The sequence below is a fragment of the Xenopus laevis genome, chromosome 6L (assembly GCF_017654675.1).
Source record: "Xenopus laevis strain J_2021 chromosome 6L, Xenopus_laevis_v10.1, whole genome shotgun sequence".
Lineage (NCBI taxonomy): Eukaryota > Metazoa > Chordata > Amphibia > Anura > Pipidae > Xenopus > Xenopus laevis.
Genome location: NC_054381.1, coordinates 9756838 through 9770600, shown reverse-complemented (window position 1 = coordinate 9770600; position 13763 = coordinate 9756838). Strand labels below are relative to the sequence as shown.

At 42.4% G+C, this 13763-nt stretch overlaps 1 protein-coding gene across 4 annotated transcripts in view; it reads left to right on the top strand.

Moving 5' to 3' along the window:
- Nucleotides 1-13763, top strand: part of adcyap1r1.L (adenylate cyclase activating polypeptide 1 (pituitary) receptor type I L homeolog) — a 126365-nt gene that overhangs the window by 72190 nt on the left and 40412 nt on the right. For all 4 annotated transcript variants that reach the window (XM_041565755.1, XM_041565756.1, XM_041565758.1 and 1 more), the window contains exon 4: nucleotides 9510-9617. In XM_041565755.1, coding sequence (XP_041421689.1) covers nucleotides 9510-9617 — 108 coding nt within the window. The remainder of the gene's footprint in view (nucleotides 1-9509; nucleotides 9618-13763) is intronic.

The window sequence follows — 13763 nt, the reverse complement described above, 5'->3', positions numbered from 1 at the left end:
GAATTCGCGAAACGGCGCCGAATTTTTGCGGGCGTTTCGCGAATTTATTCGCTGGCGGCGAATCGCGCAAATTCCCCGCGAATTCGCGCCTGGCGAATAAATTCGTCCATCACTATATATATATATATATATATATATATATATATATATATATATATATATATGCTAATGTCATGCAAAATGGAATCATGGATAGTTCACTGGTAGGGGGAATAGAGTCACAGTTGTATTGTAATTAGTGATGGGTGAATTTATTCGGTGGCGAAAATTCGCCGGCGTCAAAAAAAATTGTCGCCAGCATAAAAAAAAATTGAAAAACCAGACACCGGCATCAAAAACGAGGCGCCGTTTCGCGGATTTTTCGCCATTTCGCAAATTTCGCAGGAATGCCGCCAATTCGCCCATCACTAATTGTAATGACTTTTAATATGCTACAATGTCAACTGACAGACAGGGGTGGATAAGTAAGTAAATGACTGCTGTAGGACAGACATGGAGACCAGAGAACAATCTAGTAGTAGTTTGAGATAGTAAGAAGTATGTTATTGATGGGCGCAGTAAAGTAACAAGTATTGCTCATGTTCCATAGTCTCAATGAGTCACTTAACCAGCTGCTTGTATGAGTTGGGCCAAGGCTTAATGAGACAGCTAACATTACTTCCCCTCTCCTCCATGGAATAACAGAACTTTAAACTCTGACTACTTTATGACACTCTAATTACACCTTCTGCCTGGAAGTCATATATCACGCCAGCTCCTGTCATCTCGGCTAAGGAATTAACCCAGCAAGAGTCCAATTATCATGTTTTTGACTGAGCGGCTTTTGGGGAAAGCACACACTAGTTTAGCGTTGGGATTGACAGGGGTTAGTTACCTCTACATGTGGGGATTCATGGGTGGGCTGGATAAGATGTGTGTGATGGTGACCAAAATAATTACAAGTTTAGAAACTGAGTTTGTGGGCAGAAACTTCAGTTTGTTAGAATCTTCATTTCAATATTCTTGACACATAAGCACTGCATATTGGGTCACAGTTGGAAAAGAGTCAGGGGCCATTTGCAATTCTTCCTATTTGTACCCAGAAATGGAGCACGCATTGTTTAAGCATGGTCCAAATTGGCCCCAAATGTGAGATTTATCAAAATCTTTCTGAATTTTTCTGATTATTTGATTTAAAAAAGTCTGATCAAACTAGAATCCACGATTTGACCTTATTTATTATTAAAAAAGCATGATTAAATTAGATCAGGGAAAAACTCGATAAAATTGTAAGATTTTTACTGATTTTTTTCCGACTTGCTCGATTTATTCTTGCTTTTTCAAGAAAAGTCTGAATTCTTCGGATTTCTGCCCGAAAACTCAGAAATGGTCGGATTTTTGGGCTAATTTTTCGGATTGTCTCACAAAAAATTGAACTTTTTCATCTTGGAAAAGCCTAAAATGTTCAGATTATCATAAGAAACCCAGCGCAGACCATAATATCTTCAAATTGCAAATAGGACCGCTGCCATTGACTTCTACAGGACCCTGACAGGTTAAAGATGGAATAATTTCAGATTCAAACTTTTCTGCATCCTCGGGTTATAATAAATCTTGAAAAAATTGAGTTTTTTAATATCACACTAAAAATTCAGATTTAAGGGGCCCCGGACACCAATTTTCTTATAATGTGGGGGGGGGGGCTGGCCACCAATTTTTTTTTCTCATGTGGGGTCCTAGCCACCAATATTTTTTATGGGGGGCCCTGACCACCGATATCTTTTTATTTTTTATTAACATGTGGGAACCCTAGCCACCAATTTTTTTTTGTCTTTTACTGTGTGGTGGGGGGCGGACCTGTGGGGAGGGCGGAGCTATAGGTGGGGCTTGTGGTGGGTGCAGCCCAGGGGGCCCAGGAATTGATGGCGGTCCTGCGAAACGCGTAACACTTTTTGAGATGGCTATTTGATTACGTTTTTTATCAACCTTTCTTGTTGACCTGTCTGTGGATTTCACGAGTACCCAACACATTTTGCTAGTTGGGGGTAACAGTAATTTTTGTTTAAAAAAAATTGCCCCAGGCCAGGTGTGTGCCTTAAATCATCATCATATTATCACCTTGCAGGGTAGGGTGCCAAGTGCAAAAAGCAGGACGTAGTCTGCCACTTTGCACCTTGCCTTGCAGGTAAAAGAATTGCCACGTTCAGCATTCATGGAGTGCAGGTTGGGGGAGGCACATAGGCTTTCTACATCTTATCAAGGGTTGGACTGGGAATGACGGTGGGAAGCAACAGTGGAGGGCAGTCAGGGATTGGGTCTGGGTTGGTAGGGCCCACTGGGTTTTTTCCTGGTGTCCCGCTGGCCCAGTCCAAACCTGCTCTCATCTGCTTCCCATCCCAAAACTTGTATGTCATTCAAACCTGCAATTAAAGGACATGTAAAGGCAAAAAAAAAAAATCCCCTTTTTACTTTCTTTAATGAAAAAGAAACCTATCTCTAATAAACGTTAATTAAAAAATGCGTACTGTTTTTATAAGAAACCTGACTGTATGCAGTGAAATTCTCCCTTCATTTACTGCTGTGGATAGGAATTGTCAGACTGTCCCTAACTGATCTGCAGGGAAACAATCATACTTATGAACAGCAGGGGGAGCTCCCTACTTATTTCCCAGCCATGCAGAACTCAAGCAGCTTTGTTTGTTTCCCTGTAGAGCAGTCGGCGAATGTGTAGAGGTTTGTATTGGATTTTATTTTTGCCTTTACATCCCCTTTACTGTTTCCAACTCCAGCTGCAGGGACAAAGATCATGGAGCCAGATTTAAACAGATAAACTGGGATTCTATTTGGAGGATTAAGTTTGTATTAAACAATACAAAAACTATAAAATCCACATTAGATTACATGACAACAAAGGACCCAGTGCAGTCTGCATATTCTCATTATTAATCAGTTTTGCTGTATCGGCTTCTGGCAGATATTATTTGACTTGTGCTGTTTTGATAATTTATGATGATCCCTAAGCAGCGCAGACTACACTGAGCATGTGCACAGTCTTGGTCTTGCAAAAATGTATAACAAAGTTACCAGATGGTGACCCCCTGTGGCCAACTTTGGAAGCCTAAATCATTTGTTTGATTAGGCTTGTGGTGCAGTAAGTTCATGTTTATGTTTAGTATACAAAATACAGCATTTCTAACCTTATTCTATTTTAGACTTTACTTCCCCTTTAAGCGAGTGCCAGCTGCGCAGGCTGGAACCGGGCCCTTTCTATTTTACATTTGTTATAGTATAATTCTTGTGTCTGGGAAATCTGTAAACTCCTGAAATATTTATAATGTTATAATTTTTTTATCAAGCAAGGACTGATATTCCCTGGATTTCTCGGGGTCGATGGCGGTACAGGCTGTTTGGAGATACACAATGCGCCAGGCTGAGAATAAAATAACTGTTCCACGGGGCATTCCTGTCACTCCGTTCTTTGCCTCAATTTATTTCTACGCTTTGCATAATCACAGAACTAGAGGTAACATGGGACACATTGATGTATAAATGATGGGAACAGAACGGATCCTGAGAGTCTAAGATATTTTTCCTTAGTATCGAAGCAACACAACAGCGTGAATTTACCGGCTGCTGCTGTTGTGGCAGTGCTGAGGCTTAAGCTATTAAATCTGAAGACTCTAAGAACCTGAGGCCCTAAGCGCTTGTGTGTAATGATTCCAAGGCAGCCAGAGATATTTCTGTTGATGCAGAAGAATGTAAATAATTCATATCCTTCCCCTGGTGACTTAGTGTTACCTTCCCTGCAATCCTCATGGACCTCCCTGGGAAAACAAAAAATGTACAAAGATGTGTCGTATGAACTTCATAAACCTAGATATTTTCCAGATGACTCTGAACGGTCATAGCTAGATTCTCGTCTTCGTCTTTGCAATATTGATTATACATGGACACAGAACAGAAAGCAGTTAGAAAAGACATTGATCCCCTAGTGGAATTGTCATGGGCACAGTTTGTCAAGTGGACATTTACAGATGTGGAGCCTTCTGGCCGTCCGTTTGTCAGAGGGTTTTCCAATACAATTAAGGTGCTGCGTTATCATGATATAGACGTGGGATTTATGGGGAGTTGAGCTTGTGCTTTTCATGCCAAAAATTTTAGGATGTTTGTAAAGCAAAAAAAAAGAAAAAGTAATGAAACGGTGTCCACAAATGCATGTGATAGGACAAAGTGAATTTGTACTTGCTACAACTCCAATCAACACTTAGCTTAATATATTTCTAAGTGTATTGGTCATGAAGTTGGTCTTTTATTACTTTATCCTCCAACTTGATCTAAGAACAGTGGTCCCCAACCAGTAGCTTGTAAGTGACATGTTGCTCTCCAACCCCTTGGATGTTGCTCTCAGTGGCCTCAAAGCAGGAGCTTATTTTTGAATTCCAGACTTGGAGGCAAGTTTTGGTTGTATAAAAACCAGGTGCACTGCCAAACAGAGTCTCAATCTAGGTTGACAGTCCACATAATGGCTACCAAATGGCCAATCACAGCACTTATTTGGCACCCCAAGAATATTTTTCATGCTAGTGTTCTTCCCCAACTCCTTTTACTTCTGAATGTTGCTCAAAAGGTTGTGGATCCCTGATCTAAGACAGAGGTGCTCAATTCTCATCCCAATTTCCATGGATATCATAGACAACACCCAGGCCTCTCTCATTAAAGACATCCCCATCAAAATTAAAATCAGGGTTTTTTTGTTAATTGCTAGATGCCGGGAACAGAGTCTATATTTCACCTTAGGGCAATTTTGGACGCAATTTGAAAAGTGCAGCACTGTGTTCCCTGCAATTGGGTCCCATGCATTAAAACAAACCCAGTTGAGGTTTGGGTTTTGATGAGTCGGACACAGTTGCTTCCAGAGTTTGTGAGAAAGGCGATTGGGTCATTTCTGGAACTTGCTGGGGACGAGTCTGTTGCACTCAACACAACCCATAGATATCCCTGGAATTACCACCAGCTTGAAGGTGGTAGTAGTTATACCTTAAGCAAATAAGCACGCTGATGCAGTGTTTTCTATGTAAAACTCACAAGTCTTATGGGTGTGCTATGACAGAAGCTGCTATCAACTGTATTTGCCTAATTCATGGAGTCCCTACCCCAAATTCTCTATGGAGGCTGGTCTCTATGGGGCTCAAAACTGATATTGGAGCCTTCTGCTTCAGGCTCCCATCACCATTTATCCGCTCCTGGAGTGTTAGCTGTCAGATGCTCCTGTTTATTATATAAACTACAAGCTGGAAATATTCACAAGATCCCCTCCTTAGGTAACAGAACCAGGACTTCCTTAGCAGTAGGGGAATCAACCCTTGGGTGCCCAACATAAGGCCTTCAGCAGAAAGAGTCTCCATGCACTGACCAGGAATATTAAGCTGCTGCTTACAGCATTATGCATTAGAATTTTTTTGCAGATAACTAGAGAGCACTGAGAATATCTATAAGCAGTAAATGAAATAGCAAGAGAGGAGATGGAGGCGTTGGTCTTAATGTGAAAATCAACATAAATATCAGTACCAGAACCAGAGGAAACCAAAGGGAACACATGTGTAACTATAGAAACTGGGAAGAGGATTGTTTCTCAGTAAGATTCATCTATAGGCCTCTTTAACAAGAGAAAGAATTAGAGGAGTATTTATAACAACACTCAGGAGATGGGAAAGAACAGTAGATAATGGCGATAAGCTACATGTGGACTGAACATATATTTAACCGTGTTTATCCTTGAGCCACATTAAAATGTAAAAAGAAATGAGGAGCAACACAAGCTTAAAAAAAAGTTCCTGGAGCTGCCAAATTAGGACTGTGATTGGTGGGCTGGCAGCCTACAGAAGACTATATTACGCAGTACATCTGGTTTTTATGCAACCAAAAATAACCTCCTGCTTTGAGGCCACTGGTAGCAACACCCAAGGGGTTTGGGATAAACATGTTGCTCAAGAGCCACTGATTTGGGATAAATGCACTAAGGGGTGGCAAAATATTAGCCCCCCCCGTAACTATAATCACTTACTAATACCATGGGCTGATGGTCCTACTGTCCTACTGTAGTAGCACCATGTTGCCATCTCCTTCTGCTTCTTGGTCTTCACTAGAGTCCCAGGCTGGGTGCACTTGGGCTTCTAAGTTTAGCTTTTCATTTTACCTGAAGCAGCCCATAGAGAGCATCCAGGGAGAAGAAGAAGATGAAGACATGGCGTTCCTACAGTACTAATACTCTTTTTATTAAAGATATGAAAAGCCCACTTTTATTAAGTAGGGGAAAAACTCTCCAATCTCCTTATAATAAAATGGAATATGATTAAAAGATTTGAATGTGCTTGGATATCTATTAAATAGCCTTGGGAAGCTTGGTATTGGCAGCAATTGTCTCTAAAAGAAGAGAACTAAAGAAATTTGATAGTTATCAAGCAACTCTATTACTTGGCATCAGTTCTCTTTGTACTACTTTGAGTATTTTCAATTTTGTCCATAATGTATCATATTCCTCCCAGCCTTGTTCTACCTGTACCACATTCCTAATTTATAAACCTCTACAGCACAGTGGGAATATTACTAAGAGATTACTAATAGCAAGGTCATTAGAGTGTTCTATTTTGGATGTAGGTGGCATGGGTAGGGAGAGACCTGTTATTGGACCAACATCTGGTTCAAGTGTAATCAATGTTCAGACCTCACAGGGTATTTCTGCAATTTTTCAAGAAGTGTTCTCTTATAGGAGATTTCAACCCTAAAAACAAAAATTAAGTTAGTGAGAAGAAGAAAGTCTTGTGATGTTGCAGAACATTAAGTTAGTGTGCAGGGAAGAGTCTTCTGATATTTCTCCAGCAGAACAATATCCCAAGACTTTGCTTTTCTCATTGAGAACTGTCTTTTCCCTTAGCATGCAGAACAATTATGATATATACTCAGGGCAGCCATCAGGGGGGGACAGGGGGAGAGTTGTAGGGGGCCCCGAGGGTAAGGGGGGCCCCGGCCACGCCACACTTACTTCATTAGCCGGGCCCCCCATCTTTCTGAGAGCTGCTGACTTTGGGAAGGCATTGACGTTTAAGGGGCCCTGGCCACTAATTTTCATAATGTGGGGTGGGGGGCTGGCCACCAATTTTGACCACCAATTTTTTTTCTCATGTGGGGTCCTAGCCGCCAATATTTTTTAATGGGAGGGTGCCCTGGCCACAAATGTTTATATATGGGGGTCCCTGACTACCAATATCTTTTTATTTTTTATTAACATGTGGGAACCCTAGCCACCAATATTTTTTTACTGTGTGGTGGGGAGGGCGGACCTGTAGGTGGGGCTTGTGGTGGGCGTAGCCCAGGGGGCCCAGGAAATTTTATTGTATGGGGCCCTGCGATTTCTGATGGCGGCCCTGTATATCCTGTACTTAAATTCCCCTTAGGCTTCAAGATCCTGCTGAACACTGGCCAACGTTTTAGTGAAACAGATACAGTCCCTCACTCATTCCAGCGTGTATCAGCAGCCAAACGAATCCCGGGAAATAATTATGTTAATTAGTGGCTTTTACTTTTCTACATTAGAAACATTTCAGGTCTGACCGTTGAGGGGAAAAAGCAGTATTTAAGGGAAAATAAAACTCACCAGGTGATAGAAACGTGTTGGAATAGGAAGGATGTATTTACGGCTTTGTGAGCGAAGCTTGTTTTCATGGCAGACACAGAGAAGAACAGTTTCAGCCTCTCCTATGCTTCTCCTTCTTCATACTTTGCTATTTTGTATATAAACCAGATATGACTATTCCTATTGTTCCAACAAATCCTCGTTCTATATCCTCTTATTCATTAAATGACTTCCTAACCTATAGACTTGGAAAGGTGGATATTTGGCAAGGCCATGGCTGCGAATGGATATAGGCAACACTACACATAAGTTTTCCAACTGCCAAGACAACAACGTCATATTCCTAGTGGCATCAAATTATAGGTTTTACCATAGCATATATTGTGTAGGTGTGTTGTAGTGTTATTGTATTGGGGGCCTGGATATTCATGTGGGTCTGCTGTAAGTAGGGTTGCCACCTTTTCTGGAAAAAAACTTCCTATATTCTTGCCATTTTTTCCTATTAATAACATTGGCATCAAGCATCATTTTTACCGACCAAACCGAGAAAATACCGGCCAGGTATAACCTCCCCTGTACTTCAAAGGAACAGCATGGGGTCAAGCCTGAGGGTGTGAGGTCCTACAAATATTTTTGGGGACCTGCCTATATTATATTATGCCACTGCTTCTATTCGTAAATAAAGTAATAGCCAGTGCTAATATGCAGAAATAATGGGGCAGTAATAATGGGAATCTCTGTATGTGTGAGGGATTGTAAAGGATTCTAAAGGGGAAGGAAGGAGTGACATCTTCAGGCAAAGAGCTGCTAATGGTCAACAGGTACTGAGAGGGGAGAGACTGAAGATCAGGAACAGTTTTGAAACATAGTCAAGGACAGACTATAGTGGGATGGAGCAGGCATAGAATAAGACAGAGAGGGTGTAGACAAGACTGGAACAGAATGGTGTGGGTGAGGAGGCAGAATCTGGATCAGGACAGGATCAGGAATAGGGAGTAGAACCAGACAAGGCTGGAAATTAGGAGTAGGAGGCGCAAGAGCACAAGACCAGGAGCTAGGAACTAGACCATGATCATGGTGCTCCAACAGTAGCTAATGCTCAGACACAGCTATAAGAAGGGCTGGGCATTTATAGGGCAGAGTCAGCCCTGATTGGCTAACCCAACACAACCAATAAGGCTGCTGGTTTGATACAACACAGCCAGGGAAACAGGTGTATGGGAGATGATCACTTACTGGCTGCTCTCCTGATCCAGTGTTAGGGAGAACCAGGATATCCTGGCTTTGAGCCCCAGCAGAGCCTTACAGTATGGTTATTATGTTTCTGACCTGGTACTGGCCATGCTTTAACCCATACACTGCCATGGACATCATTGGCAGAGAATATTGAAGAGATGCGCTGCCATATATTGATAAATAATTAACCATTTTCCAGTGGGAGGCCTCCCCAGACAAAAATGTCCTCCAATGGCAGTGCAACCAAACAATCCAACCAACATGGGCAACAAAGTATCTCTTATTAGCAGGACAACAAGTGGCGTATCCTTTTTTTGTTGTGATGAGCACTTGTTATTACTTGGGTCTGATCTTAGTCGGGTGTTTCGGGTGCTGAACACTCTACAGATAGACGCGGCAAGTCATGGTATTGTGAAGGAATCATTTATTCATAGCCATGTAAGGATTGTCAGTCAATGGGTTTCTCCAAGTGTAAGCCTCCTTTTAACTCTTTTAAACCTAATGGCGTCTCTTAACATGAATTGACCAACTGATGATGTGCTTACAAGAACTGCTTTCACTATAGAGGGCCCGACTCTGTTTCTCTTCTATGGACATTCAGCTCTATTTTGTGCTCTAAATATGAAACAACCTCTCACAATATTTGTATATTTATTTGCAGGATGCCCAGGCATGTGGGATAACATTACTTGTTGGATGCCCACCGAAGTGGGAAAAGAAGCGTCTGTCCGATGCCCTGCGCTGTTCAGCATGCTTGGCTCAGAAGATGGTAAGATTCTTATGGATTATCATCAGGCTTTAATACTGTAGCTTCAATACTGGATATTTCCTGGGTTTATTGGCAAGAAAAGGGTATGTCCCTGCAGAATTGTACTAAGTACAGGTGAATGTGGTCTATGGTGTCTCACACAGGGGCAGGTTCCTGCTAATGGCAAAATTCCTTCTTTGGCCCTCAGTTACCTGATATCACCCCCCACAAAGTCACCGGGCCAGGCCATGCTATTTGGGTCTGCCAATGAGGGTTTCTTCAACACAACACATCACTACTAAATGCGTATTGAAATAACCAATTGATTTGGCTCCAAATAAACGCCATTATGACATTATACAGAATAAACATAATACTGTACAGTATCTGGTTGAAAACATGCACAACGTGCCCTTCTGGGTGGCAAAACATTAACTTATTTGGAGCTATCATGTTGCAAATTTATTGCAAATTATCTTATCCTTTATTATAGGAACAATGTGTGTGACTAACTTGTAAATGTCCAACCAAAGCTCTTAGAACTGCTTTGTTGTGCCTTTATACTGTCACAGAATCCCTCAGTGACTTCTAATATCCTTATCATTTACAGTAGGGGGTACATTATCCCTTATAATACATGAGTCATACTCAGGGTTCCCTGTATAACTCAGCCTGCAGCCTTGTGCCTTTATATGGTCACAGAACCCCTCAGTGACTTCTAATATCCTTATCATTTACATTAGGGGGTAAATTATCCCTTAAAATACATGAGTGATACTCAGAGCTCCCTGTATAACTCAGCCTGCAGGCTTGTGCCTTTATATGGTCACAGAACCCCTCAGTGACTTCTAATATCCTTATCATTTACAGTAGGGGGTACATTATCCCTTATAATACATGAGTGATACTCAGAGTTCCCTGTATAACTCAGCCTGCAGCCTTGTGCCTTTATATGGTCACAGAACAACCCCTCAGTGACTTCTAATATCCTTATCATTTACAGTAGGGGGTACATTATCACTTATAATACATGAGTGATACTCAGAGTTCCCTGTATAACTCAGCCTGCAGCCTTGTGCCTTTATATGGTCACATAACCCCTCAGTGACTTCTAATATCCTTATCATTTACAGTAGGGGGTACATTATCCCTTATAATACGAGTGATACTCAGAGTTCCCTGTATAACTCAGCCTGCAGCCATGTGCCTTTATATGGTCACAGAACCCCTCAGCGACTTCTAATATCCTTATCATTTACAGTAGGGGGTATGATATATATTTTCAAATTACAACTGCTTTCATGCATTTTTTTCAGCTGAAATAGTTAAATTCTGTCAATATGAGTGGAGAGAAAAAAAAACTGGGCTTGCTGGGAAATTACAGTGATTAAAGAAACAACATTGCCATGGTAACCCATGTTATTATAACAAAGAGCAAAAACTGCAACAAATACCTAAGGGATTAGGAGAAGTGATTCCCGGGTATGTGATGTGGGTTTGTGTTGCGGTTACAGGGTCGGATGGTTCAGCAAAGTGTTTCTTCTCTGTGACAGTGATTAATTCAGTCGTTGTCGTGTGCGGGTATCAGATGTACAGTGTCAGACGGAGACATGAAACACATCAATATTTGACTGGGGAATTGAAACCAGTGAAATATTCAGAAAATCTGAGATTTGAAGGATTTCGATATAGATTTATAAACATTTGCTTATTACATTTTATATGTAACCGCAAAGCTTTCCATGTAAAGATTCCTGATGTTATAGGAAAACAAACTGCTTTAATAGCAATAAGTCTTAATCAATCGGTCCTGCTTGTTAAAGGGGAAGCTCGTCTTTAAATTTTATTTTAGTGTGTTAGGAATGGACCCACAGTATTTCAGTGCCTAAAGTATTTAGATTTTGCTATTTGCCTTTATTTATTTTCTATGGTATTTGTTAGTATTATCCTGCCCATTCTAGCCGCTGCTGTCTGGTTGTTGGGTCCATTGACTTCAGCAGAGGTGGACCAAACTGTGTCAGACTTGGGGGTCCAGGGCCCATCGGGGCTGCCACCTGAGGGGCCCTACCCCAGTCACAAGATTCAGCTCCTACAAATGCCACCGCCCATCCCCCTGCCTTACTTAAATCTTGCAGCCACGATCAGGGGGGAGTACCGGCTCATGCAGTTCAGGTGGGGGAGGAGGCCTGGATTGGTGGGGCACCAGGGTCCACCAGGTTTTTTTACCAGTATCCCACTGGCCAAGTCCGACCCTGGGACCAAGTCGTTTTGCCCATCCTGCTTGGCTCAATGCAGCAGGTCATCCCCAGTGTTGGACTGGTGGGATCTGGACCCACTGGGGCTGCCACATCAGGGGCCCGCACACATTCGCCCCCAACCCCCACTCTGCCAACTCCAGGGCCCCCCTCGCCAACCGAATCCTCCTCCATCTGCTCCCCCCCTTCCCCGGACAGCATGTACCTGCTTTTCTTCGGATCGGATCGGTGTGGGGAGAGGTCAGGGAGTGCAGAATTTCAGGTGGGGGAGAGCGTTTCTGGGCTAGGGGGCCAACAAAGGCTGGGGCCAACAAGGACTGGGACCACTGGGTTTTTTCCTGGTGCCCCATTTGCCCAGTCCAACCCTGCAGCCCCAACCCCTTGGGACAAACACCAATCCCCCCACCATTTGGTTTGCACAGCCATACCCTGGGTGCAAGTGTAAGAGCACTAAGGATGGTATTAATTCCCTTCTTGCAGCCCATGCACATAGCAGTTGCACTTTCACTGCATAATAAATGAATAAACTTGGGTCTAAATTCGATCCTTGTGGGCATCGGCGCTCCATAGCCAAACCAGGGGCACTTTAGAATGTAGCACTGATAAACATACTGCCCTATTGTAATGCAAAGAGCTGCACCACAGGGTGCAACCAATGGGACAGAATGCAAAAAACTTTACAACTGAACCCTCTGTTCACACTGCGGCTGGAATCAGCATGTTCTATGTAGACACAACGATATGACAAAGAATACACAAGCATGCTTTTTTTATTGTATTCGAGTTCTCTCAATAGAATAACAAATTTCTTCTGCCCAGAAGACGCTGGGAGCAGAAATGTGACAGTGGGACAAAAATACGCTCGGAAAAGGATCCCTGCCTGGAAACAGAATGGAAAAATGTCAGCTCCCTTGCTGTTTCATTGCTTCTGTACTTTCCGCCTCTGCACCAGATGCTGGCGCTCACCTCAGCCCCATCCTCCTCTGCGTTTGATGCTGATTTTACTACTCTGGCAAATAAGATTAAATCGTAAGGGTGGGGCGCTCATAAATCACTCATGGGAACACTAGGTGATCATGCGACTCCATGCAGCAGTCTAGAAATTGTCATTCCTAAAATTCTCAGTATTTTACTTCACGCCAGAAGGTCAGACTTACAGGATTCTAACTAGTCTGATTTAAATCTCTGCTGATTGAGGATGCTGGGAACAGTAATCTACAAAACAAGAGGGCTGTAGGTTTTACCTCTATGTTGGCACACTATGTGCCAGTTTTATGCCAGTTGCCCTGGCCTACATCCTTCTCATCCCATGCTATGTTGGTAGTGCCTATTGGGGGCACGGTAGGTTTTCCACCTTTTCTAGAAAAAATACCTGCCTTTCGATGTCTTTCTTCTTCCCTGTTAATAACATTGGCATCAAGCATCATTTATACACCAGGTGGCAACCCTAGGGAATGGCACAGTGAGAAGGGTTGGCATGGCTTATGGCGCAGGGGTGAAGGCTTATGAAGAATAATGGACAGTGCAGGAGTAATGGAAATGATACATAGATACCACACCCCAAACTGTTTTATTGCTAAATGATTTATTTAAACACGATTGGTGGTTGCCACATTCTTCATAAGGGCTGGAACCAACACAGGGTGGAGACAGGGCCATTGGCAAAATTAGAGTAAGTAAGATAATAATGTATAATTAAGAATGAGTTGATAGCAAGATGTAAGATTAAGGAGGGACAGCCTAGAAGAAAATGTTAGTAAAATATTATAAAATGATGAAAGAATGGGTTAGGGGTTAGGGTATCTTCATAGGGTAAGCCTGAAGAAGACAAAGTGGTTCAACAATCCCTGAATCAGAAGATGTGGGGCCATCCCCAAAGTGTTATTATTTGACTGAAGCATTAGATCAAGAG